The 25,225-nt window shown below is 43.0% G+C and overlaps 1 protein-coding gene across 1 annotated transcript in view; it reads left to right on the top strand.

Annotated features, from left to right (window-relative positions):
- The window catches only part of LOC118446073 (uncharacterized), a 48,630-nt gene extending 23,766 nt beyond the window's left edge, over positions 1–24,864 (top strand). Inside the window, exons 4-16 of the mRNA XM_035876281.2 lie at positions 622–841; positions 10,393–10,516; positions 13,704–13,793; positions 18,750–18,869; positions 20,241–20,410; positions 20,578–20,774; positions 20,955–20,987; positions 21,471–21,589; positions 21,654–21,837; positions 21,919–22,116; positions 22,205–24,298; positions 24,369–24,475; positions 24,563–24,864. Coding sequence (XP_035732174.2) covers positions 622–841; positions 10,393–10,516; positions 13,704–13,793; positions 18,750–18,869; positions 20,241–20,410; positions 20,578–20,774; positions 20,955–20,987; positions 21,471–21,589; positions 21,654–21,837; positions 21,919–22,116; positions 22,205–24,298; positions 24,369–24,475; positions 24,563–24,864 — 3,958 coding nt within the window. The remainder of the gene's footprint in view (positions 1–621; positions 842–10,392; positions 10,517–13,703; positions 13,794–18,749; positions 18,870–20,240; positions 20,411–20,577; positions 20,775–20,954; positions 20,988–21,470; positions 21,590–21,653; positions 21,838–21,918; positions 22,117–22,204; positions 24,299–24,368; positions 24,476–24,562) is intronic.
- Positions 24,865–25,225: the final 361 nt, after the last annotated feature.

Here is a 25,225-nt window from a genome sequence, read left to right as displayed (position 1 = left end):
GATATTTCTACCTAGCTATAGTTCAAAGCAGCCGGTTCAATGTTTCCGCCAGTAAGGTGGCTTACGGGCTGCCCCGTTTAAAACTCCTAACCAATGAGCGATCGATCGCCGGTCTTTTATCGCTATTACCACGCATATTGCGTTTCAGCAGCAAATTTGATTCTTCCTTCAGGATATTCATAACGATTTTTTAACCATATCTAATAAATAGTTCGCTTAAGTAATCAATCCTGTCCATATCGAACAATTTCAAGTTTTCGCTGGAACGTTTTGAACGTAAGTAAGGCCGCGCGAATCGTGACGCTAGGAAACTCTCGTCTCAAATACAAATCCTTATGTACGAGCTAACAAATCTTTAACCTACTTTTCTCATTTGGTGCAAGCTTTTGTATTCGTTGATCGTGTATATATTTAACGCGTATTTGTCTCGGTCGTCGACAAAGGGCTAAAGTGACGTTTCTAACAATGACGGCCATCAATAATTACGCGATTGCTCGTTGGACCTTCGAATAATTAGACAGTTAGTTGTTTTCTTACGAAATTCGATCGCGTTACTTTGTTAGAAACGTGTGATTTGCCATTAAAAGTTAATCTCTGCAAAATCCGTTTTTTTTTTTTCAGCGAAACAAACGATATGAACGCTGGCCTGCTAGTAGAAGTTTGGTGCAAGGGATTTCTCTGGGATCGTTTTCTCGGTTACTACTTCATCCCACTTTCGGAAGTGTCCTACATGAACGAGGTAACGTCAAATAAGACTTTCGAGACATCGGCGTTAAAGCAAGAGCAACGCGTATCGTCAGATAACAACAGCAATACACAACCATTTGGCGACACTCGGACGGTACACTCAACACGATACATACACATTTTTTAGTAGAGCATCATTTTTCAATCGAACGTGCATGCGCATAGCTGCTTTTACAGAAACGCTACTTATTCGTTCGTTCCGAGGCATATAGCTCTGGACATTTCTTTTCGATCGAAAAACTTTTGATATTTGCTGAAAGGACTGAAAATCAAATTCGGCCAGTCGCAGCAAATTTTCGCAACAATTTTTTCAAAAGACTTTCTACGAAATGTTTGCGAAAATTTACGATCGTAGATTCCAAATTTTCATTCGTCACGATTATTCGAGGGAAACTTTGAAATTGATCAAAATCACTTTATCTAAAAACACGAAATATCGGAGCAGATATTTTCTTTTTTTTTAGTATGTTCAATCGATGCTAGTAACGTAGCTATAAAAAGTTTTGTAGAATTTTAATTCATGCACGTGCACTATCCGAAATAAAGGCGAATAGTCTTTTCCAGCATGCAGTTTCATTCCACGCTTAAGACACGATTCTATTGTAAGCTTAAGAGTTGAAAAACTTTTCGATAAATTCTTCTTTCAGTTTCATCGATCTTTTAATATCTCTCGGATATATCCATTAATAAGGAAATTGTATCGCAGCAAATTTTAACCGATATTTCTTTCATCTAGGTCGTACTACAGCCAATACTTCAATTTCTTTGTTATCCTCTTTCTCGTATCGTATGCAAAGATTTTTTTTACGCCAATTTCACGAAATAAAGTTTTTCTATTACGCGCTTTTTTTCTCTACCACTTAACGTGTAATATCGAAGCTTCGAGGGACTTCGAGAGAAAGAAAGAGAGAGAGAGAGAGAGAGAGAGAGAGAGAGAGAGAGAGAGAGAGAGAAAACAGAGGAAACGCTAATTATTTACGAGATGTTTCAAAGAGGGCTCTTTTGGAAACACATTCTTCCTTCTTTCTCCATCCATCCCCGATGTAGTAGATCTTTACCTTTTTTTCTCAATCATCTGATCGAAGTTCGTAGACGTAACGAAATTCGTTGAGTGTTCTCACGTCGAACGAACTGAACCCAATTACCACCCTGGTCGTTGATCGAAAGTACTACTGTTTTTTGAGACTCTTCGATAGAGGCGCCTCAACCGATTCGAGCCGTGAAACTATTTTTCCGATTTATTGTATTTTCGGCGAGCGTCGACGATCTATCAAGCGCATATTTCACTCTATTTCCTCGTTCGAGTCACCGTTCGAGTGAAACGATTTCGATATATGTAATCGGTCGGGGGATAACGAATAATGAAACGAGAGAGGGAGAGGTAGAGAGATTGCAAAAGTAATTTGGCTAAGTGTTGCTTTCGTCACCAGGAATTGAAATTTCCTCGAAACGATACCAAAAAGTATTAGAAGGAAAGATGGAAGCACAATGTAAAATACGTTCGTCGCAAGTACTTGCGAGATCGTGAAAGACGAACGAAAGACCGTCGTCTTTTTATCGGTTCTTTACCTCGAACCTCTCGCGCGATAGTCCTTTAGATTATATCTTTTCAAAGTCAATCTTTTGTCCAAACATTCTCAATTATCGACAAAACTTTCGACACTCCGAAGCTCAAGAGATTCATGATCCGACAAGTATTTATTTACATATTACATTCTCTGCTACATATACGATTTAATGCGATACGTTACGAGCTATGAGTTTTGATAAGACTCCCCAATAATGCGATTATCGCAGATTCTTCTCTTTTCAAATTTTTAAAAATTATTTCCCATTTTCATCGTTTCAATCGTTGCGATTCTCGCTCATTTTCTTTATTTCTTTTTTCCTCTTTCTTTCTTTTTCAGATGCAGCATATCGTTTAAACGTTTCAAGAGTTTTCCAAATCGTTTTGGACGCACGTCGTTATCGGTGACCTAACGACGTCTTCGACCTTCTCCTTTCACGATCTCGAAGAAGCTTACCCGTCTTTCGTCCATTGTGAATTTTATGCTTCTCGATAATGCGACGATCATATTTCACGGAGTACAATTTCATAATGACATCGGTTCAACCTCTTTACCCGCGCGCACGCGCGTTCTCTCTCTCTCTCTCTCTCTCTCTCTCTCTCTCTCTTTCTTTCTTTTCATCTTACAATGCGTTCTATAAGTCGAACGTGAAACACATCCCGGCTTTGATCCGTTTACCATCGAGGCGAGCATTTGCAGACGCGTGACGGGAACATAAGAATCCCGGTAATCCCAAGCTTAAAGGCTGTCCATAATCTATCCTCGAGTTAGCTTCGGCTCTTGTTAATATCAAACTTTTATATCTTCCTTCTCCCTTTCGCCCTTTCTCGATTATTAACTTTCAAATCTTTTGATCAGCAATCGAGTGATTCTTCGAAACGATCAAGAAGCGATTTGTAATTTATGCAAACAAGTTTGCAGTAGATTAGATCGCAGCCGCTACATTTTCTTATTATTATTTTCTTCTGTAAATTCACAATTCGTAGTAAGGATTTGCTATTACGATAGCAATTACATCATTTGACGTTTTAATTTTCAATATTTTTCTCGCGTGAAAAGATGGAGGATAAAAATAATCGTAGATCGTTGAAAGAAAGAAGTTGCGGATCGATATCATCGATAGCTCGGTTCGCAACGAAAAAAGAAAATAAAGGGAAAGAGAAAAGTCCGTCCACTTTTCTCCCTTAACTTTTCCCCGCTCGGCTCGCTTATAAAATATCATTGCCGTAGAGTGGGTAGCGCAAATAAAAGTCCCTCGAACAGTCGATATCGTTCCGTAGAAGTTTGACGATTCCGAAGCTCGAACGAAGAGAGACGACCGATACAAAAGGTGGAGGAATACATAAATTCGTAAGTAACATGAAACTTGCTACCACGGCCTCACCGTTTCTTTCTTATACTTTATCCATGATATCATACGTTTCCATCTACTTTTCTTTATTAAAAAACGAACCAAGTCTAAAGATAGAAAAGCTTTTCCGCTTATATTAACCGAATTTCTCTTATAGATTCTGTTACAATTATAGTCTTAAAATAACTTTAAGAAATATCGTTCTCGAGATAACAATTTTTAATATCGAAAATAGAAACGTTTGGATATTTATCCGAGACTTATAAGGGACTTTTTCAAAGAGATGGGATGACAGGGCCGAAGTCTATATTCCTCCTTTTCTCTCTCTCTCTCTCTCTCTCTCTCTCTCTCTATCCCTGTCAGACACTACTCTGAAGGTCCTTGAACCATCGCAAACTGCGAAGGATCCCTGAAAAGAATTTCGACTCAAGTATCCTTATATATTCATTCTTTCGGATGAAAGAAGATGCGTTTGACTGCACCGGCAAGATCGACCGACGAAAGAGACTAGCTGTGCTAATCCAATTGATTCGCAAAGGATTTTGAAAATGATGAGAATAGCGTAGCGCCTTTGCCGGAGATATTCGCGAAAGAATGTCGCGTAAGATCGTCATAAGCATATTACGTAGGCACTGTTTGGTTCGATCGGAGTGGAAGGATCGACGAAGGATCTTCTCACCGGTGCAAAAGCTAGAAAAAACGAGAGTGAGAGAGAAGGGGCAGTGTGCTTTTTTCCGCACGAATTGCACCAAGTACATCTTATCTTTCGACGGAGGGTCGTACAAATTAAATTAGAGGGTGGCCTTACCTCGGATAGGGGTGTAATTCAGTCACGTCCGAGAGACGACCCTTCCTTTTACACACACTCAAATACTCGCCTCACCCTTTAACCGTTCCGTCCTCGCTTACCGCGTCCAAGAGTAGCCTATAACCTGGATTTATCCTAATCTTTCTATACATCCGCTCGAATATACCATAGTCATAGATATCGTAGATGTTTGCTTTATTAAAGGAAGATTATCCTGGTGGGACGTTCCTTTACGTCTCGAGTTCGAGCGACTATCAAGGATCGACATTTGATGACGAGACAAAAGAAAGACCAACGTTTTCAAACTCGTCATCCTGAATTTTTGATTCGAGAAGGATAAAAGAAGCATAGCCATGACTGCCTTCATCCATGATATCCACCTTGGTCCCACCATCGCCATCGCTAGCAACAATCTTCGAGTCTTTTCTGCTCGTGACGTCACCTGGCGCGCAGCCAACTCGAAGCGCTCAATGAAACGAACGGGGAAGCCAAGGCGACGTAGTCGACGTGCTTTTACGACGGCATTATTTTGCGTGCGCACACGCGAACGGCCAGCTCCGATCTTGTGGCAACGACCTTGATAGAGGATATCGAACGATATCGCACTTTTTCTATGTATCGTTCGAAAAAAGAGCTAAAAATCGAGCCAGCTTACCCTACACTACTTTACATCGTAAAATTTCTTACGACGCAACACCTCTTTCCAGAGTTCTTACGACAAATTACTTTTCGACGATCGTAAGATGCTTCCTTTCTTTTGCCTTTCCTTTTATTCACGTTTGCACTTTAAACCTCGTGGTCGTGACCACGAATGATTGGTAGAAGGGAGAGGGAGAGGGAGAGGGAGAGGGAGGGAAGGAGGAAAAGAAAAAAACGATGAATCACGAGACGAGCCATTCTTTCAAGTTTCTAGACGATCGATCGACGCGACGAGTCTGGCGAGCCGACGTCGGGACATAAGGGGAATGAGAACAAGAGATAGAGATAAAAAGGGGAAGGAAATAGGTGGGCTAAGAGAAGCAGAGTGACCAGAGTGGGAAGTTTGCTGTGGAAGAACGAACGAAAGTTGAAAATATAACGGATAAAGTATAGTAAACGTGACGAGAAGAGGGTGCGGTAGAGAGATTGATTAAGCGATGTGTAAAAAAGAGTAGCTTTTTCTGTTGCGAGGACAATCTGGGTCAGGTCTGGCTTAAAATATTCATAGAGCCGACCGAAGAGCGAGAGATCTTCGTACGAGCGGTTCGATTCACATTAGAAATGCGCTGACTGTGATATGTCAAGAAACTCGAGAGGGGTATAACGCCGGGATAGCACTGCAAACGAACGGCATCGGTAACATGCCTCGGTATATGGCCCTCTCTTTCGAAGTTTACGTGTGCCACTACGCACACGTGGAAAGAAGCAACCGTCCCTAACGGTGCCGCCTTGGCATAGCTTTTAGCGATATCTCCTTTATCCCTACCGTCAACATTTTCACTACGTTCCACGGTATGACGCTTGCCGCACTCATGCGATTCTGAATTGAATTTGCCGTCACAACGATGAATATCCTTGATTTCGGAAGAACGTCTTCCTCCCGGGAGATGAAAATCCTGCCTCTCCACGCTTCAATACTTTTCGATCTTTTGTTGCTTTTCATTTTATCGAAAGAGTAGACGACGTTTGTCAAAAAAAATGGCTATGGTTAGCAGACAATCTTTTATCAATTTTCTTCAACACACATTTTTATATACATAGGTATATAAAAGTAATTTTCATTTCTTTTAACAAAGCCACGCGCAAAAATCTTTCTACCGACCTAATATTCCTTCTCCGGTAATTAACTATCGAAAGTACATATAATATTTGGAGAAAAGTTTTCGATTATTATTTCTTGTCCGCTCTTCCTTCTCTCCTTCCCGCGAAAGACTTTATTACCTTATAAGAATAAAAGACGCACCGAGAGAAAGAGAGAGAGAGAGAGAGAGAGAGAGAGAGAGAGAGAGAGAGGCTCTGAACAACGCGCACAGGAGAGATCGATCTTCTTTTCGCCATTTTAACACCGTCGAGGAGACTTACCTACCTAAATTTGCATTTTCATTACCGACTTAAAGCTCGCTCAAGAGTGGTCTTTCAATGGCTGCCGGCCTTTCTTCTGCACGGCCAAAGAGGGCCACCATCCACTCTCTCGTCGTTAATCAGACAAGAATCGAGATTTAGCGAGAAAGAACTCGGCATTTTTGAACTTCGAAGAAAGGAAAAGAAAAATAAAAAAAGACCGTTGCGTAATGTAAGTAAGAGTAACGGAGATGGAGGATGCAACGGATATCGATTTATTTCGTTCCTCGCCTTCGATGGCAGCTACGATCGAGAATCATTTCCAAGACTCCGTTCCGCTGATCGACGATTTCAGTCTTGGCTCACGAAGACTATGAAGAAACGGCTCAACAGGATGGCACTCTTCGATCGATCCTATCATTTCCGTTCTACTCTTTATCTTCCCCTTCTAGCGTCTCCTCCGAAGTAAATCGTTCGTTTGCCTTCCTAACGCTGTGGAAATATGAAGGAAGGAACGAGAAACCGAATATCGCTTCGATGATTTCGCAAGTATGTCGTTCTATGTGTCGTTCCTTCGATAACTCGAAAGGTTCGAGAGAGTCTTTCGAGAGATAATCGCTATCTCCCTTAAAGAGGGACTGGCGCATGATCTTTAAAAGAGAGGATCGAATCGAGTCGCTTAGTTGTCCCAAGAAATTGATGAACGACCACGAGATCTCGTTCGATCGAGAGTTAGGAAATTGTAGCCGCTTTTACGAGAACGATGGCTTCTTCTTTCTATCGTTATATTCTCTCTCTCTCTCTCTCTCTCTCTCTCTCTCTCTCTCTCTCTCTTCATAATAGGAAATAGTCATAGAGCGTTCGTCCTTATCGCGTGACAAATCCCTACGCGACGTTTGTAATTATTTGCGGAGATTATGGCGGAGAATCATTGTGTTGTCGGACCCTTAATTGCGGGGGCGTCTTGTCTCATTCGCAAATACCCAGGCTTTCTCTCTCTTTCTCTCTCTCTCTCTCTCTCTCTCGTTTGCTCGCTCTACACGTTTTAGCGTACACCGTAATTCTCTTTTTGTCCTCGCTCAATTTCATGAGATGGCACGAGAACGCCGAGCCAGCACACGCCGACGACGAAGAGGAGGTTGTTGGAAAAAATCTTGAAAAGGGGTCAAAACGCGCGTGCGGAAAAAAGAAAGGGGTGGGATTTATAGAGACGTTAATAATCGTGTCGCCTCGTGACTCGGTCGGGTAGTATCGACGTTTCACGTTTGTTCCGTTAAAATGTGTCTCGTATCGATCGGCAGAATTTTTATGTTAAAACGAAATGCACTCGAATCGATCACACACATATTTCTCCAGAAAGTAAATAAGAAATGTGAAATTAATTTGTTGATTGGCGAAAAGAATTATTATGGACGCGATCGCAAGAAAATTAGTTTTGCCATAAGATTCATAGAAGAATTGTATATTTCGATGGCGCGAGATAGGAATGCAAATTACTTTCGTTTAGTTTATTTTATTACGATGAATATCGAACGAGAGTATGGTTAACGCTCTTCTCTCTCTCTCTCTCTCTCTCTCTCTCTCTCTCTCTCTCTGCCTTGCTGCCCTGTTCTCCTCCTTCCATCGATTCGTTCAGACACTTATTTCTCTCTTGTATGATCGAAACGATAATTGGGCTCGGTTGCATGGAGACGGATTGAAATCAGACGGGGGCGACCACACGTCACACCTATATCACTAACTCAATTCACCTACCCCTAGTAGCGCTGTAATAGGCTGGAATTAATTCCAACTCGGGCGGATCGACGAGCATCCTCGATCGAGTACAGCGAGTCGTCTTTAATTATCGTTGCGCGTAAAATAGAAAGAAGTTGAAATTGATCGAAATACTTTGCAAAAGCAATCGATCGACGAGAGACGCGGTATTTCTGAGTCGCGGCTAACCAAAACCATTGTGGCTAATTCATCGATTATATTAGAACAGGAGAGGGAACAGTAAGGTTATCCTGATAAGAAGCAATTAGGGTTAAGAGCACAGCGTACGCTCGATTTGCGATCTGCGATTGTCCGAATAATGTCCTTTAATTTGCAGTTAGACCGTTAGCATCCTCGATGGAAGAACGTTGCTCGATGTTTCTCTTTTGTCTTTGTCGTGCGCAAAATGCGAAACGGAGAATTTATCTTTGGAGCAACGCCCAAGAATGGGAAGGCCCGTTGGTCCAAAGATAATTCTCCTTTCCTTTTATCTGTTTTTCTCGAAGCAGCGCGAAATCGGATGATCTCGGATAACGAGGTTGTAGATATTTAAAATTTCAATCTCCGTATATTTCGAGACTACTCGTTATTCTCTCCTTCTCGTTGTATCGATCGTTGAAAATTATCAAGTACGTTACGAAGCGAAACTGCAACTAAATATCCTAAGGAAATTTGCTTACGAAAGAAAATACTTTGATTCATCCTAATTATCGTTACTCCGCACCTTAACCCTTATTCGAGCTTTTAGCGTCGACGAGGCTGTTTTCAGTTTTTACGATTCGCCGTTTCTCTAACGAGAACGCCGTAGTCTAGTTTCGTGATGGAATCGGATTAGTGGGGCAGAAATAATTGAAAGGAATTCGTTAGGACGTCGAGTGCCCTCGTCGACTTACGATCGCGTGTTACGTCCGTCGAAAGTCGAGAAAGGGAAGAAAATATTTTCTCCAGACGTTGACGGTGAAATACATAGGGTACAACAGGTCCTTAAAAGGAGCGAAAACCTCGATCGACCTGATCTCGATTTTCTCGCTTCGAGCTCTTTCAAGGACATCGATCTTTAATCATTTTTCGTAACCACTCATGGAATTATAATTTTGCATATCCTGACGCAATTCCCCTTTTGAAATTCCTTACGTACACGACTGCTCGAGAGGGAGAAAAATAACCGAGACCGAGAGCTTTAAGGTTCAAGGTACAAGTTTGTTACTAGCGCAAATAGAAAAAGGTATCGCCTTAATTGTGGCCCATTTCTAACAAGTTTTTATACCTCTCCGATTCTTTTCGCGATTGAAATGGAGAGGAAGAATATTTCATGGCTACAGCCATTATCGCCCGACGCCTAACTAACGGTACGCATTCGGATCGTTATACGCCAAATGGAAAGAACGCTTTCGACGAAGTTATATAAATTATTATACATTCACGCTTCTATTTAATAATTGGAGTTCGCGAGCAGTCGGGACGTAACGCGTTGATTCTCGATGCTAATGCAATCGTCGGCGAATGAATTATAGTGCATTCGAAACTATCCCATCTACTACGTGCATTAAATTATTTACTCTTTCATCGTATACTGCGCAAACGTCGTTTAAAAGATGGTCGAAAAATGAGTACGAACAAAATTAGCTATCTACAGATATCGTATGTACGTATGTACGTATGAAAGATAAACAGTATCGTGAATCAACAAGACGTTCTCGAGTATATTTGATCGACTCGATGAATTATAGTCGACGTAAGGCAAACAGTATGGCTATTCGCCACTCTGCATTACGTATTTACCGGAGTCTCTTTAATATTAAAGCTTTTTACGATATTTCACGATTAAAATATACCGTTAAAAAAATGTCTCACAAGCTGGATCGTTTTTATTTTTTCCTCAAGTCGCCCTTGGAATTACTTTAATCCAGTAGGTACAATCTTATCGCAAGATCTTCTCGCTCGCTTTTTCTGAACGAACGTAGCGATGCTTTTTAGTCGTTTTTTTTTTTTCTTTCTTTTTTTTTTTCTTTTTTTTTCTTTTTTTTCTTTTTTTTCTTTTAGAGCGACAATTTTTCTCTTCCCTAAGTTGTTGTCGCCCGTAGAACCTTGGATTTATATCGTTTTATACGTTCACTTTGCAGGAGGGCTCTGGACAGTGGGTCTGCTTGGATTCCGAGCTCGAAATGAGGGGTGCCGAAATTATTGGCACGAAAAAGCCGACCGGTCACTCTCTACTAATAGACTGTCGATTGGAGTTACCTTACGGTGAGTCCGAGTATTTATTATTGCTCTATAAAAGAAAGAAAAAGATAATTATACCTAAGGACAATACGACCGTGCTTTTATACTAGTTTAATTTTATAGTTCTTTATCACGAGATACACCCGCGCGCGCGTACACTTTTAAACGCAACAGCAACATGATCATCGTGAAATATAAAAAGTCGAACGATGTAGTTCATTCGTTGGTCGATGGTCAAACGACCTTTCCAAATGCGGTTGCCAAAAGTGTTCAACGCGAGACTTATCGCTAGGAAAAGAAATCTCGGCTGACACGCATATATCCGTTTAATTTCACGATCGTCAGACTCGGATCTAGACAGTGGAATCGAAAGGGCGTAAATGTTGAAAAAAAATCTAAGAGAGAATCGATCCATCCAAGTTTGAAAGGTAAATGGTCGTGGATTACGAAGGGATTGAACGGAATTGGTTCCCGGTAAGCCTTCTAAGATTTTTTTAATCGAAGCAGTAGCCGTCGACGAAAGATGATAAGTATTATTCGTAAAAAAAGCAAAAAGGGATTTCTAGGGAAGTGGAGAGAAACGTGCGTTACCGGTTCGTGTAGTAGTCGATCGTACGAGAGGCGGAGGAGGAGAAAACACGACTTCTCGAGGACGAACTTTTAATTGAGTACGTCTAGAAACTTGTCGAGCTTTTGGCTCGACGCCTGCCGGTGGTTCGTAGATTCCAAGCCGATTCGTACAATTCGCATGCCGCGTAGCTACGTGCTTCGAGAATTATTTCGACATCTGGTACTTTGGAAATTGGTCGAAACCGACCGAACGTTGCAGGTGAGTGGGAGAAAAGAGAGGAGTAAAAAGGAAATACCAACGAAGCTACCTCGCTCGAAGTTTCCCTCTCGGGTTCAGACGAAATGAGGATAGCGCGTTTTTGCGTTTGTGCGAGCACGCACAAAAGAGAAGAGAGAGCGCTTCGTTTCTCAATTTGGTTTCCTCTTCCTTTCAACGACGATGCAATTCTTTCTCAAGCAGACATCCGATGATACGACCGACATGCTTTTCGTACGTTTATACGAAACTAGGAGATGCATTCTAGCGTCATATCGTATAGCTGCGTTTTACATGCATTATTCATGAGCGATCGCGTATAACTGCAAACTCATCGTTTTCTCTTCCGATATCGATCGTTAATAACGTTTTGTGTAACCGCCCCAAAGGCAGACCAATTTAAACCGAAGGATTTTGAAAAACGTTTACCTATCAATCGCTAATCAATTAGTAATAATCAAATGAGGACCCTTCGTTAATGGCTTTCTCGATATTTTCAGACATATGCGTAAATGGTATTTCCTAATCTTGCCAAATTTATCTCATTAGAAGCGAGAACGAGTGTTCTTTTTCCTAAATATAATCTTTTAGAAAAAACGTTCGGTTCGAAAAAGTAATACTTTCCAAGAAGCGCGGTTAACTTTTACCTACTGGCCGGTCGTCGACACGACGATCGATATGTTATCGACCCTCTCGCTTCTCGGTTACAATCGGAGCATGTTTCCGATAATTTCGTGATAAAAATGGACAAAATTTTCTTTCTTGGGATAAAACGCCATGGATCGACGTTGAAGAAAAAATCCGGCGGGAGGCCGGATAAGAACTAGGGACAATAACGGGAATAAATATCGGAGGATCGATAAGGAGGAGGGCTAGAACGTCGACGTAGGACGGGTCGTGTAGAACGGGACGGGGCAGGATGAGACGTAGCCATTTAAAGTACGGACCGATTAGCCGAACGCGTTGACGCGAAAATTGCCCTTTATCGTGGACGATTTTTCTCGATTCCCTTATATATTTAAATCGTGCGCAAAGTCTTACGCGAGTTCCTTTTAAAGCAACGGTGCAAATTATTTTGTATCACGCGATGCTCCACTTGACCGTGTTGCGAAATGAGGGAAAAAAGGAGGCCGTTTATAATAAACCTAGGTGCAGGCTGCATCGCTCTACCCATCCCTCTAACCCTCCTCGCATTCCCTTCCTTTCCCTTTCTTTCCAACGTCACCCTCGTCTACACGTTCTTTTTCTCCTTCTCTTTTTCCTTTTCCACCTTTGTCTTTCCTACTTCTCTCTCACGACCGCGTGTACTTTTATTCCACGTATATTTCCGGTTTTCTCTACATCCGCGCCGACATGCCTGCTTTTAATGGATTTTCATCGAGCGCTCTCCATCTTATCCCAGTTTACCTTTCATTGAGCTTTTTTTAGGGCGACGTGTAAATAGAACATAGATACCTCTTAAATTATATTTTAAGACCTTGACACTCAGTCGAACGCATAATGTATTTTTTTACGCTCTTTCAATCACTTTGCCGATATATAAAAATAACATTTTTGGTTGAAATCTACTATCCAAAGGCAATGTGCTCCGAAAGAATCAATATCCTCGTAGGTACACGTGGAAAAGATTTATGACGCTCGTAGAATGGTGAGCCGGTATTTTTGAAGACACCTCGATGGATTCATAAATATAAGTCAGATTTATCGGACTGCATAGCATTACGTCGACACGGGGAACGGTTTATTTTCATGGCTATCCCTGAGCACCGCGACAAGAAAAAAGATCTTACTCCGACGGCATTTTATACATAAATCACCGTTTGCTAAATCAGAAAATTCGTAAGGAACTCTTTCTCTCTTGTTCATCTCTATTCGTCTCGGATAAGGTCTTTTATCACGGAACTACTGACTGGTAGTCGACGAGTCCCGTCGTCCCGAGGCCACCTTTCGCTCCAATATATGTACATACGGTAGGGAAGAGACAGATGTGTGAAAGGGGATAGCAAAGAGAGGAATAGAGAAGAAAACTTTGGAGATACTGTCGTTCGTCTCGTTAATCCGACTAGATCGCTAATAGATTTCTAGATTTGCGAGAGAGAAAATGCATTGCCGAAGAGGCGCCCCGTTTATTCGACCTTTAATCCGAGTTAAAAGAGTTTGTTCTCTACGAAATCAGTGATTATCTTCAAATCAATCACCGTAAAACACTTTTGGCAGCCGCGTCGACGCGAACAACACACATACATATGCCCATACGTTTACCGACGCACACGTAGACGTAGAAAAAAGAAAAGAAAAGAAAAGAAAAGAAAAGGAAAAAAACACGATCGTTAAACGGATGAGAAACGTCCGATCGTACCGTCTGATCAGTGTCTGACCAATCAGGAAAGAGCGATCGGCGAACCGGATGGAAAGCCCTGCTAACGAGCGAAACGGCAATGCAGTTGCGAGCAGCTCGGCCCATGTGTGGCTCAGGTACCCTCGTCAAAATCCGCATTGACCTTGATCAATAGGATCTCCTCCCGATTTTTGGTGGATTTAGGGGATTCCCATTGATCGCGGGAACGCCGTGCGCTAATTCGCACCTCACGTATTATTTCTTTTATCGTTCAGCGGATGCTTCGTTTTTCGTGGACTTGCGTCGAGCGCACATAGTCGAGCTTAATTACCTTATCTCGCTCTAATCCAAAAGATATGAACGCGAAGGAAATTTAACAAAATGATCGAAACGAGACGCGCTTTCACGATCCACGAGAGTATCCGCGTTGTTTGAACGTAATTAGCGATAATAACCCTCTTTTTGCTCGTCAGCCACTGCACTATAGCCTTTACATGTCGGTTTTCGTTTCTCTTTCTTTTATCCTCTCTTTATCTTTGCGCCATATTCTAAGACGATGCAATCGGAAAGATCGTGGGCGACGACGATCGATCGGTTCAACGAAAGATAGTAGGCCCGAGATTTGTCGTTTCACGGTAATTAAGAAAATGGCTTTGAACTTAATTGATTCGAATGCTTTGTTCCAATCTTTTCGTATCGTCTTGCGTCTCTTTTTTTTCCTTTCCTTCTATTCTCCGTTAAGCTAATTGTTCAATCTCTTTTGGATCAACTCGTGCGCGTTTTACGACAGTATGACGACGTAAAGTGTAAAGTCACGCTAAGAAAACTCTTTTCGGTTCTTTACGATGAATTTATCACCGTTAAAATAATTTTCTCATATGTTTTTTCCTTTCGTCGAATCGATCGATCGCCGGCGTAATTCGTGAAAACACACACACCCACACACACACACACACACACACACACAGAAAGATGAAAAAAAGAAAAAGGCATTGCATTGTTACGAGAGCACGGCACCTCTTCTAGGAATTCCGCTTTTCGTTATCTTTAGTTTGATATCTTTAGAGAAGAAAAGAAAAAAAGAACGCGTCGATCGTTCGTAAATCAATGTTAAAAGGTGAGACGTTTGACCTTTCGAGGTACTTGAGCAGTAAGCTTTATTCAGAGACTTTTGTCGTATTTTGTCCATAAAAGAGATAGAGAGGAAGCATCGGATGCGCCAACAATCAGGTTTGCTAAGAGTATCGAGGTAAAATGAAAGAAACGTTGGATGTGGTGACAAAGCGTTGCGTATCGAGAGTTTTTCTTGTCGAACGGAAAAATACGTTATCCGACATCTCTTTTATCACGCGCAAAGATATCATTGCTTTTACTTGTAATTTACGCGACAAATTTCTGTAAATCGCTATCTTCCACTTTTCTTATTGAATATCCAAACACATCGTTGATGTCCGTTTCCTCCGTTGACGACAACCTTTATCGTTATTTTCCTATTCGTTCGATTGGCCGATAATTGTTCGATACGATATATTCTTGAATTCCGTTCCGTCCTCGCCCGCTATCTCCTCTCTCTCTTCTATTTTTCTATCTCTCTTCAAGCATATATTTCCTTATTAAAGCGCACATATTCATTCACTTTCGCAGCACACCATCGCACGTGCACGCAGTGGCGCGGCGATAGCACAAGAGGGGGGATGGGCTTTGCCGCGTTAAGCGAGCGACTTTTTCTTTTTCTTTGTTCTTTGAAGGCTAATGACAATGATATCGCGTTGCAATGATGCGAGAGGGTACCTGCGGATATACATACAACCGAGCTATGGCTGCGACACTGTAATTTAAATGAACAATTGTCCATAGTCGTTTCCCTTCACCCCCACCCAACCCACCAACACCACCACCACCACCCTTCTATCTGCCTCTTCTCCTTTTCGTCTTCTTTTCTTTCGTATACGACTTTGCTTTTCAATCGGATCCATCATCGACGACCAATAGTAGTAGGCGCCGATGATGTATGATCCGTTAAATCGTCGACGTAACAAAAATGTCTTTTGCGAATTCGTTTGTTCGAATCGATCGCACCGACGTTGACGAACGTCGATGATTTTTTTCCTTCGTCGGCGAATGAATGGGGATAGTAATTACGTTAGTTAGCTTCATTCGTTTCACTTTTCAAGCATGCGAAATGCATCGTGGAGTGTGTATTTCTATTTCTATTTTCTTTATTATTTTCGTACACTTGTGTATTTATCTTACGCACCAGGAAGACGTTGAAAAATCAGTAAAGTTAATAACGAACCGATTAAAACGAAATCTAGCGAATGGTCGTACACGTTGATCGAATCTTTTCGACGGTCGATTAAACTCATCGAAGGAAAAACGTTTGTTCGAAATTGGTGTCAGGTTTCGATAAAGGAGAACGATAAAGGCTCTTCAAACTTTTTCAAAATACCAAGATCTTCGTTCTTCGAAAAGTAAAGAGAGAGAGAGAGAGAGAGAGGGAGGGAGGGAGGAAGGGAGGGAGGGAGGGAGGGAGGGAGGGAGGGAGGAGCAACGATTCAAATAGACGAAACCAATTAATCGTCTAACGCGATATACATATATATTATATAGCATATTGCTTTGATTCAATCATTTCTTTTAGCCAAATAAACGGATATATAAAAGAAGATGGTCTTGCGTTCTTCGTTGTCAGAAAGTTATTTCGTTCCATGACCGAATCTTTTGGTTCCTCGTCTGACGAGGCTGCATCAAAAAGCCGGCTATGGAATCGAAGGGAGAAACATTCTTGTAACAGGATCGATTCGCGAGAAAATTAAAAGTCTTCGCGTCGGCATTTTTCGAGACAAACGTTTCCTTTTCGTCGTTGGTCGTTTCCGATAAAATTGATCGCTTTTTTTGCGAAAGGGAAAAAGAAGAGATGCTAGAATTTTCTTATTTTTAGCATCCTTTTCGATTCGGCCAGCAGCAAGGAAATAAAAAGAGTCTGTCCGAAAAACCGAAGAAATAAATGACGACACTCTCTCAGAAAGACACGTCTCGTTGTGTCATTCGCGGATCGCAAAAATTGAACCTCGGATAAAATTCGCCTTGGGCTAGGTGGATAACGACAAAGAGACAAAGAAAAAGAAGGAAAACTTGAACGGGGGAATTCTTTCGTCTTTTGAAAGAAAGAAACTCTCTTTATCGCACACACGCTCGATCGCTCGGTCTACGTTCGTAAAAAGAGTCACTACTAGCGAGCTTCCACTCAAGCTCGCAGTTACTCGCAACGCCGTTTTTCAATATATCGACGAGCAGATGTTATATTATCGACGCGAGCAACGTTTATATATCACATTTATATCGGTCGAACGATCGTCGAATAGCAACGTCGAAAGACCAACGAGGTTAGTGCTTAGAAAATAATCTGAAAAAAAATAAAAAAAGCGGCTCGCGCGAAAAAACATCAACCGATATTCTTTCCTCCGAGTCGTGTACAATAGAAGAGTTGAAGGGGTGAGAGCGAGCGGACGTGCGCGTGCGTGATGCTTCGAGTGCAGCAGGCAGGTTTCCCTATCTCCTTAAAGAGACGTCACTATTCTCGAACGGAGGAGAAACGCGAGAAAGAGAGAGAGAGAGAGAGAGAGAAAGCTTTGGAGAGGTCATCGGAGTCGTGGGAGGGTTGAAACTCTCGTCGTCTCGCTGGAAAGTGGGGGAAAGCTCAAAGAAAAGAACTACTCGGTCTTTCTGCTTCCGAGACGACGACGACGACGACGACGACGTCGACGACGACGACGATGTCGAGAAGACGATGAAGAAAAAGACGGAGACGTCGACTTGCTCTCTCCTCCGAGGGCTTGACCCTTTTTAGGCACGACCGCAGGGAGTTCCTTATTTTAATTGCATCCGAACCAAAGTTAGAAGCGACCACCGACAGCGAACAAGCACTTTCTCTCTCTTTCTCTTTCTCTCTCTCTCTCCTTCTCTCTCTCTCTCTCTCTCTCTCTCTCTCTCTCTCTCTCTCTCTCTCTCTCTCTCCCCCCCTCTGCCTTATTGCATATGAGTGTGTATGTGAGAGTAAGAGAGACGAAGAAAAGAGAAAATAGAAACGGGAAATCGCAGAGGGAGACGATGGTACGTGTTATTCGCGGCAAGGAGTCGCCGCTTCAGGCCGGTATGCAAAATATGTGGGTCAGGGTCGAACGACGAAAATGCTCCGAGTTCTTTTCCTTCTTTCCGATCTAGCTTTTTAGATCGGTCCGTGGAATGAGATATTACTTTTTAGTTTCTCCGACGCGGACATATCGATGTTTTGTTTATCTCTTCTTTTTAAAAGTACATATTCTTATCGTTTCGTAAACGAGAAGAGAAAATGACCGAATGCAATACGCGATTACGTATGCGATATGTCCCAGGTTGAAAAGTCCATCATTCCGTGGCTTCTCTCGCAAATTATATCAAAGTACCGACGTCGAAATGGCAAATGCAACTTTCGCGTGACCGAAGCGTGTAGCTACGCCGTTAGAGCTCTATTCGTATCCTATAGATATTTTTCCTTCCGTCATTGCATACACGTATATATCACGTGTGTTATTTCCACCAATCGACTAGCCGCGTTAAATAGGTCCGAACTTGAGAGACGATATTTAAAAGAGCCCTTTTCTTTGATCTAGAATTTTAAAATAATCACACACTCGAATTCGTAATTTCGATTATCGTAAAATAATTAATTATCGTAATCTCGATCAATCTGTACGACCAGTTTCAATCGTGCGAACGATGTATTCGCGAGTTGTTATGAATTAATAACGAAAGAAAAAAAAAATCATTCGAAGAAAAAAAAAAGGAGGATGAACAACGAGAGAGGGATCGATGAACGGTCCTTCTATCGCTAGCTCATTATCTAGAAGAGTAGATATGGATTATGGTAGAGGCGTAGTGAATATCGATTACTTTACTTTTTTCTTCTTTCCTTTCGTTGTACGTACATACATATGTGTACTTATATAGAGGACGTATGTACACGACGTTTAAGACGGTGCGGATTAAAGAAATTAGATGTCGAGGCTCGCGCGATTAAACGTATCCCCAATCGATCTCTATCTTTTCGAAAGACCCGGAGAACACGGAAGCGGCCGATCTACAGAGGAAACTGGAGATGCTGAACAACATGATGGACCAGGAAGCACGGGCCGAACAGGCACGCCGACAGATATTGTACAATATAGGCCACTGTAAGTATTTCCCCGCCATTTCCCATCCAAAGATATTACATTTTAAGCGACTGCTATTCCATTCGATCGCTCTCTACGATCAGAGACTTGGCCCCGATCAATCGCTTCTCTCTTCTTCTTCTTCTTCTTCTTCTTCTTCTTCTTCTTCCTATTCTTCCTTTTTCTTTTCGACCGATTGGCTCGCGTACTTAATGTTTTCGCGTCTGAAGGATCCTTTGATTTTTTTCGCCCGGGTCACGTTTAACCCTTACTCGATCGTCGTCGTTGGGTCGTGTTACGAGTTTACTTTTAGAACCGAAAAACCCGCGCCGCCTGGGAACGGCTCGTAAAAGTTTGACGTCGATGCACTTCCAACGCGAAAAATCAATTTGCCGTTGTCAAACGATTTGTTAGTTTGCAATAATGTGCATTATCAGCTCAGTCAGTTTTGACTCTCGTTTGTCGAGTCTCGACACGACAGCCGTCGTATGAAAGCAAGTTATCGACCATGGAACTCGTGTTTAGAGTCGTCGGTAACTTACCAGTCAATGCGTCCTTCTCATCCTTTTCGTTAAAAAAGAAGAAAACGCATGGTAGAGGAGCAAAGCGTTCATCTTGATCATTACACCGTTCCGATTAACGTTTCTTCCATTTATCCGTCCGTCAGCTAACGCTTTCGTTGGCGCTCATTTGAACGTAAAGTAAATACGTACGTATTCCCGTCCTATCGTTCTCGCTTATTTCCGATCGAAGACGAGCGTTACTAAGAGACGAAAAAAAACGTCTGTTCTGTTCTTTTGCGAATCTTCGGCAAACATACCTACTTCCATCCCCCGGTGCACGGCTTCGCTCCTCGAACTCGTTCAATATCGACCAATTTCACTTGCGGAAAGTTGTAAAATTATTGCGGCCAACTGCATCACCGACAAAGTTCTAATTACACTCGTGATTCGCTTAGGAAGCAAGGGAAGCACGAAATTACGATGGAGTTTGTTCTAATTATTGATTTAACGAAAATCCAATAGCCTCATATTTTTGCGACGCTAATGGGCATCAACCCGACGGGCAATCCAACGCGTTTCTTCGAACGAACAATTAGCGTCGCTCTTCGCGTACAACGTGCCATTTATTCTCGCCGTTCTTGTCTCGCCGATTCGACCCAAGTGTCCGAGGAAAGGGATTCGCGGGATTTTACGCGCGGATCTCTTTAATAACTCCAACGAAATACGCAAGATCTTTTAAAATGGCGATACGCGACGCACAAAAAGAGATAACGGTCCTAGCGATAGAGTGACACCTTTATCGTGTCTCATTGAGCGTTCGAAGGTACACATGAAAACATCGCAATTCGATCCGCTCGAATCCGTTGAATCACGTTTGTTTCACTTTCAGCCGGTTATTCGGAGGATTCCGACTACACGTCGGACCTGAATTATCCAGTTGGTGGACAAGGGGCGAACAGCTCGGCCTCGCAGTTCCGTAGCGCGGCGAATCAATTGGCTACTCCTCAGAGGTCTCTCGAAACCTCCAGGGAAAACAGTTACGAGAGGGACGATCATCAGGTAGCCATTGATCCGATCGATCCGATACGAGTTAGAAGTCGGTAAAACCAGCCTCGATCCTTTAAATCATTTTTCATGGTTCTTTAAACGTTGCGCTAACGTGTCTATGCGACACGTATTATATAGTTGTGTACGTATAAATAATAGAATATAATATTTTTTGGCAGATTCCAACGACGGTCGGTGGACGAATAGTCGGCAGCGTTTGTTACGGCGGTGGTTATGCCAGTCAAAGTCATAGTCCGAGATACGACGAGCCATATCCCGAGGAAGGTCCACCTCAGCGATATTCCCTACAGCATTCTTCAGAATGTTCCGAGCCACTCTTCTATAATAGTAGACCGAGACATTACAAAGAATACAGGTATTTAAGCAGATGCAAAATTTAACGTGGAAAATAACAAACGAGAATTCGCAGAATACGTTATGGATCGGAATATCGATCGAACTCTACACTTTTTTTATGCCACACTACAGATTTGAAATTAAGAATATATGTGCGTGCCTAAAAAAATGTCGTCTATTATTTCTTTTCCTGATTCAGACGACGGAAGCACACATGGGATTACGAGGACAGGTACGAAACGTATAAAGTCTGAAAAAGTCGTGAGAATATTAGAGATCCCACAGAGTCTATCACACATCATCGTCTTCGTCTTCGTCTTCGTCGTCGTCGTCGTCGTCGTCGTCATACACAAGTCGTAATCGAACAAGCTCGCGTCGAATATTATACACCTCGTTTCATCACGATTCATTATCACGGTTCATACTAAGTTCGTGCCTCGTAGACTCGATTAGTTCGCACCTGCGATCGTTTATTTTGCTTTTACCACGCGACCGATGGCTCGGCCCCACTTAACGTTTCCTTCAACGTAAAGTAAGATCGAGCTACGGCGAAAGAATTTGCATGCACGTATTGCGCGCGCGCGCGCATAGATCACACCACATCCTTTTCGACATCCGTCCATCACGATCTACTTACCTATCGCTCGTATTCGAGCGAGTCTATCCTTTGTATTTGGAAAACGTCGGAATTTAAAAAGTTGATACGTTATTTCAGTCAAGATGGTTGGTACAGCGAGGGCTACGATTATCACGGTACGCGGCTCGACGATACGAGAATTTACAGCGACACCGAGTACTACCCAAGTTCAACGACGACTACGTCGCGAAGAAGAGGTAAACGATCCAACAATCGAAAGGAATCACAATGACTCTTGCGTTAAAATCAAATTCTATGCAGCTCACAGACGGCCGTCCTTGGAAAGACAGATGACCCTCTACGACGAGCATTCGTACTTCACCGATGGCTATAGCAGCGACGGTAGAACGAGCAAGATGAACGCCACTTATCCGGAATGTCAAACGGACATAAGGTATAACGAGTATTACGACGCTATAACCGGATTAGATTATCAAGACGAAAGGTGAGCCATTGTCATTATCCAATGATAAATAAGTTCTCTCTCGTCTTTTTCTCTCTTCTTATCGTTCCTCGGTCGTTTTAGGTATGGTCAGGACGACGAGGACAGACAATGGGACAGCGGAGGGAAATGGTATTCGGGTACGAGCACTTATTACGAGAACAAACGAAATAGGAAAACGCTTCCGCAAAGGCCCGCATCGAGTATCGGTATTCATCGACCCGATTACAGGCCGACGGTCATCAGGCAACGTAGTTACGAGTCGGAGGAATTGGACTACAGGTATGGACTACTAATATGGCCAGGATAAAGTATATCCTCGTCCGCCGCGTCTTAATACTGATACATTTTTTCGTTCCCTTTCCGATAGCGGTCACGGTCGTCGTAGAAAAGCAATTCAGCCGCAGCAACGTCCAATCTCTCGCCAGGAAGGAACCGGCAAGAAGTTACCTCCGACACCGACCAAACCGAGCAACGTCGTCGTTAACCGTAAACTCGCCTCTCTACCTGCTACGCCGAGCAGGCAACTGCCAAAGACTAGAACGCCCTCCGAGGAGAGCTATTACAAGTCTGACTACAACGAGGACTATAATTACGCTTATCGCAGTCAGGATAATTTGCCGCAAGACAACTCTTACCCCGCGAACCTGTACGCCACGCACCAGGATTCTCTCGATCAGGCGCCGCCGCACATTTCTGGCAAGAATCGTTATACCGACGTTAGCCAGGACAATCAATATGCTAGCACTTACGTGGGCCAGCTCGACGATACGTACGCGTATCGGCAAGATTCGCAGACGCAAGACGCCTACGATCAATCCTATGTGCAAAACTCGTACAAGGACGAGTATCGGCAATCGTACGTGCAAGACAAGAATGTAGATATTTATCAGAAAACGTACGAGGACACGACGTATCCTAATGCGAGCCAAGCGAACGACCAATACACCGTTCTACCTAACGATCAGTATACGAATATTTCGAACGATCGGTACGACAAGGGCCAGGACATGATAATTGAGAACAATTATCAAGTTGAGAATTATGATCGGAACAACGTAGAATATCAAGAAACCTATAATCAGGAGGATAGTTATCAAAAACAGTACGATGGTTACGTACCTTCGACCGTCTACGATCAGAATAACGTGTCGAATGCATACAATCAATATCAGCAATACGATTCCGAGTACAATATCAGTACGTCTAACGATTATCAAAATACTTATCAAGATAATACGTACAATGAAGTGCCTGTTACGACTCAAGATAATTATCAGGATGCTTATATTAAGCAACAGCAAGGCGATTATACGAATTACGAGGTCCCTTATACGAAAGAGGAGACCGTACCGACGACGTATCAAAATGATTATCAAAATCGATATGAAAATTATCAGGAGGAGCAATACGACGAATCCGTATATCCGGATTCTTATCAAGAATCCTATCAGGAATCTTATCAGGATTCTTACGAGGAACGTTACAAGGATGGACCAGTCGCTATTACGGAAAGGAGACAAAGCGAAGTGCCGGAACTTTCCGTTACCACGCCGAAGGGCCAAACAAAAACGAACGGTTATCAGTCTAGCGAGTCGGAATACTTGTACAATCAGGAAAACGAGCAAGTATCGCAGATAGGTGCGTCTAGGAGAAAGAAGCTCGGTAAGCGCGAGCCCAGTCCACTTTTGCAACAAAACACGGACTCGCTGGAATCGAGGGACGACGAATTAAAGGATTCCTTCGAAACGGCCGTGAGCTCCGTCGAGAGTAGTCAACCTAGGAAAGCTTATAGCGAGTACTCGACCGCGGGTGACTCTAGTCCTGCCGCGGCCACATTGGTCGACTCGCCTCAGAGTACGACGCAGCCACTTACCAGTATGGTAAATCACGTAGCGAGTATGGATAATCACGTTAGTAGTAGCAGCATCATCACGGTTACGGCGACGGTTCATTCTACGTCCGCTGCGACAAATGGCAAACGATTAGCTCGAACGGAATCGTATCTGGAAGAAGCGATCGAGGACGAGGAGTATCCCGAAATCATTCCGACGGAGCCACAGAGAAAGGATTCCCAATTGTCCCATCAGAGTCAGCTCAGTCAACATTCGAGTCAACATTCGAGTCAAAAGCCCAAACTGACGAGAGGCGATTCTTACGCCTCCGATCATTTCCCCGATGAGTCGTACAGTAGAAGAGGATCTTACGCTCAGCCTACCAGAAAGGAATCCGTATCTTCCGTCACGCAGGAGCCGCCTTTCAAGCCGCCTCTAACGAGAACCGATTCGTATCAGAATAGAGGGACCGGTTACGCGCAAAATTTCAGCGCTCCTCAGCCAATAACAAGAGCCGAGAGTTATCAGAGAGGTTACTTCAAGGATCAGGAGACGATTGACGAGAGCGAGATTACGCTGAGCAATCAGGTCAACGGAGAGTACAAAATGAGGGACGAAACTCTCGACAGGTAAATATCGTGGTTTCAATTGTGATTTCATCCTTTACTTCGATTTTCATCCTTGCGAATTGTCTCATAGGTACGAACGCGGAGAGGAAGCAATGATTCGTAGCTCACGAGAGGACTCGTTGGCCGATGCGTACAAGACGTCTTCACCACCGTTGTCGCATATCGACAGTCCACGCGGTTAGTAGTTCACTTTTATTATTCCTATTCGTAACCGGTCAATCCAGGTACGAGAAAGATGCCTATAGAAAGCCGATATTATTCTAGGGAGTATAACGAAGCAAGCGTCATTGGAGGAGAGCGTTCAAATGGATACGCCACCGCGAAGTCCACCGGAACCACCGCCCGACGAGGAACTTTTGGAGATGGTCGGTGCCGTGCCGGTTCCAACGCAACTTAAGGAACGGCCGGAGATAAAGATGACACCACGGCAACGTTGGCACTGGGCCTATAACAAGATCATCATGCAATTGAACGTGAGTATTTATTCCGCCCTACGCGATCGCACACCTCTGACCTTCGACAAACTTTTCCCTATAAATAATTTGCCCGTGAAGATTCCTGTTTAAAAGGCACCACCGTTAACGCTCGAATTACTCGTCAAAGCTAACGTTATGCCGATAATACGCGAACAATTATCGAGTTATTTTAAAAAGAATCGAACAAAAGTTCTTCTTCCGGTCTTCCTGGTAAGAAGCCAAAAACGAACGCATCTCGAACGTTTACTCCTGCCTGATATTAATTGTATTCGAAAGACGTATCTTGGGAAAATACTTTCGCTCTCGCTGAAACGTCACGGGTACATCGACCTCCCTGTTCGACCTTACAAAAGAGATGCGTCGCTCGATACCGCCACCGTGCCCGCATCTCTGATAGTCCTTCGAGAACACAAAAGTGGCCTTGCCGATTGTGTTACCTTTGGGCAACACC

Source organism: Vespa mandarinia, chromosome 1 (assembly GCF_050613455.1).
Source record: "Vespa mandarinia isolate Hongniang chromosome 1, ASM5061345v1, whole genome shotgun sequence".
In the NCBI taxonomy this organism is placed as follows: Eukaryota; Metazoa; Arthropoda; class Insecta; order Hymenoptera; family Vespidae; genus Vespa; species Vespa mandarinia.
The sequence above is the reverse complement of the archived record's forward strand: the minus strand, read 5'-3'. Positions and strand labels throughout refer to the sequence as shown.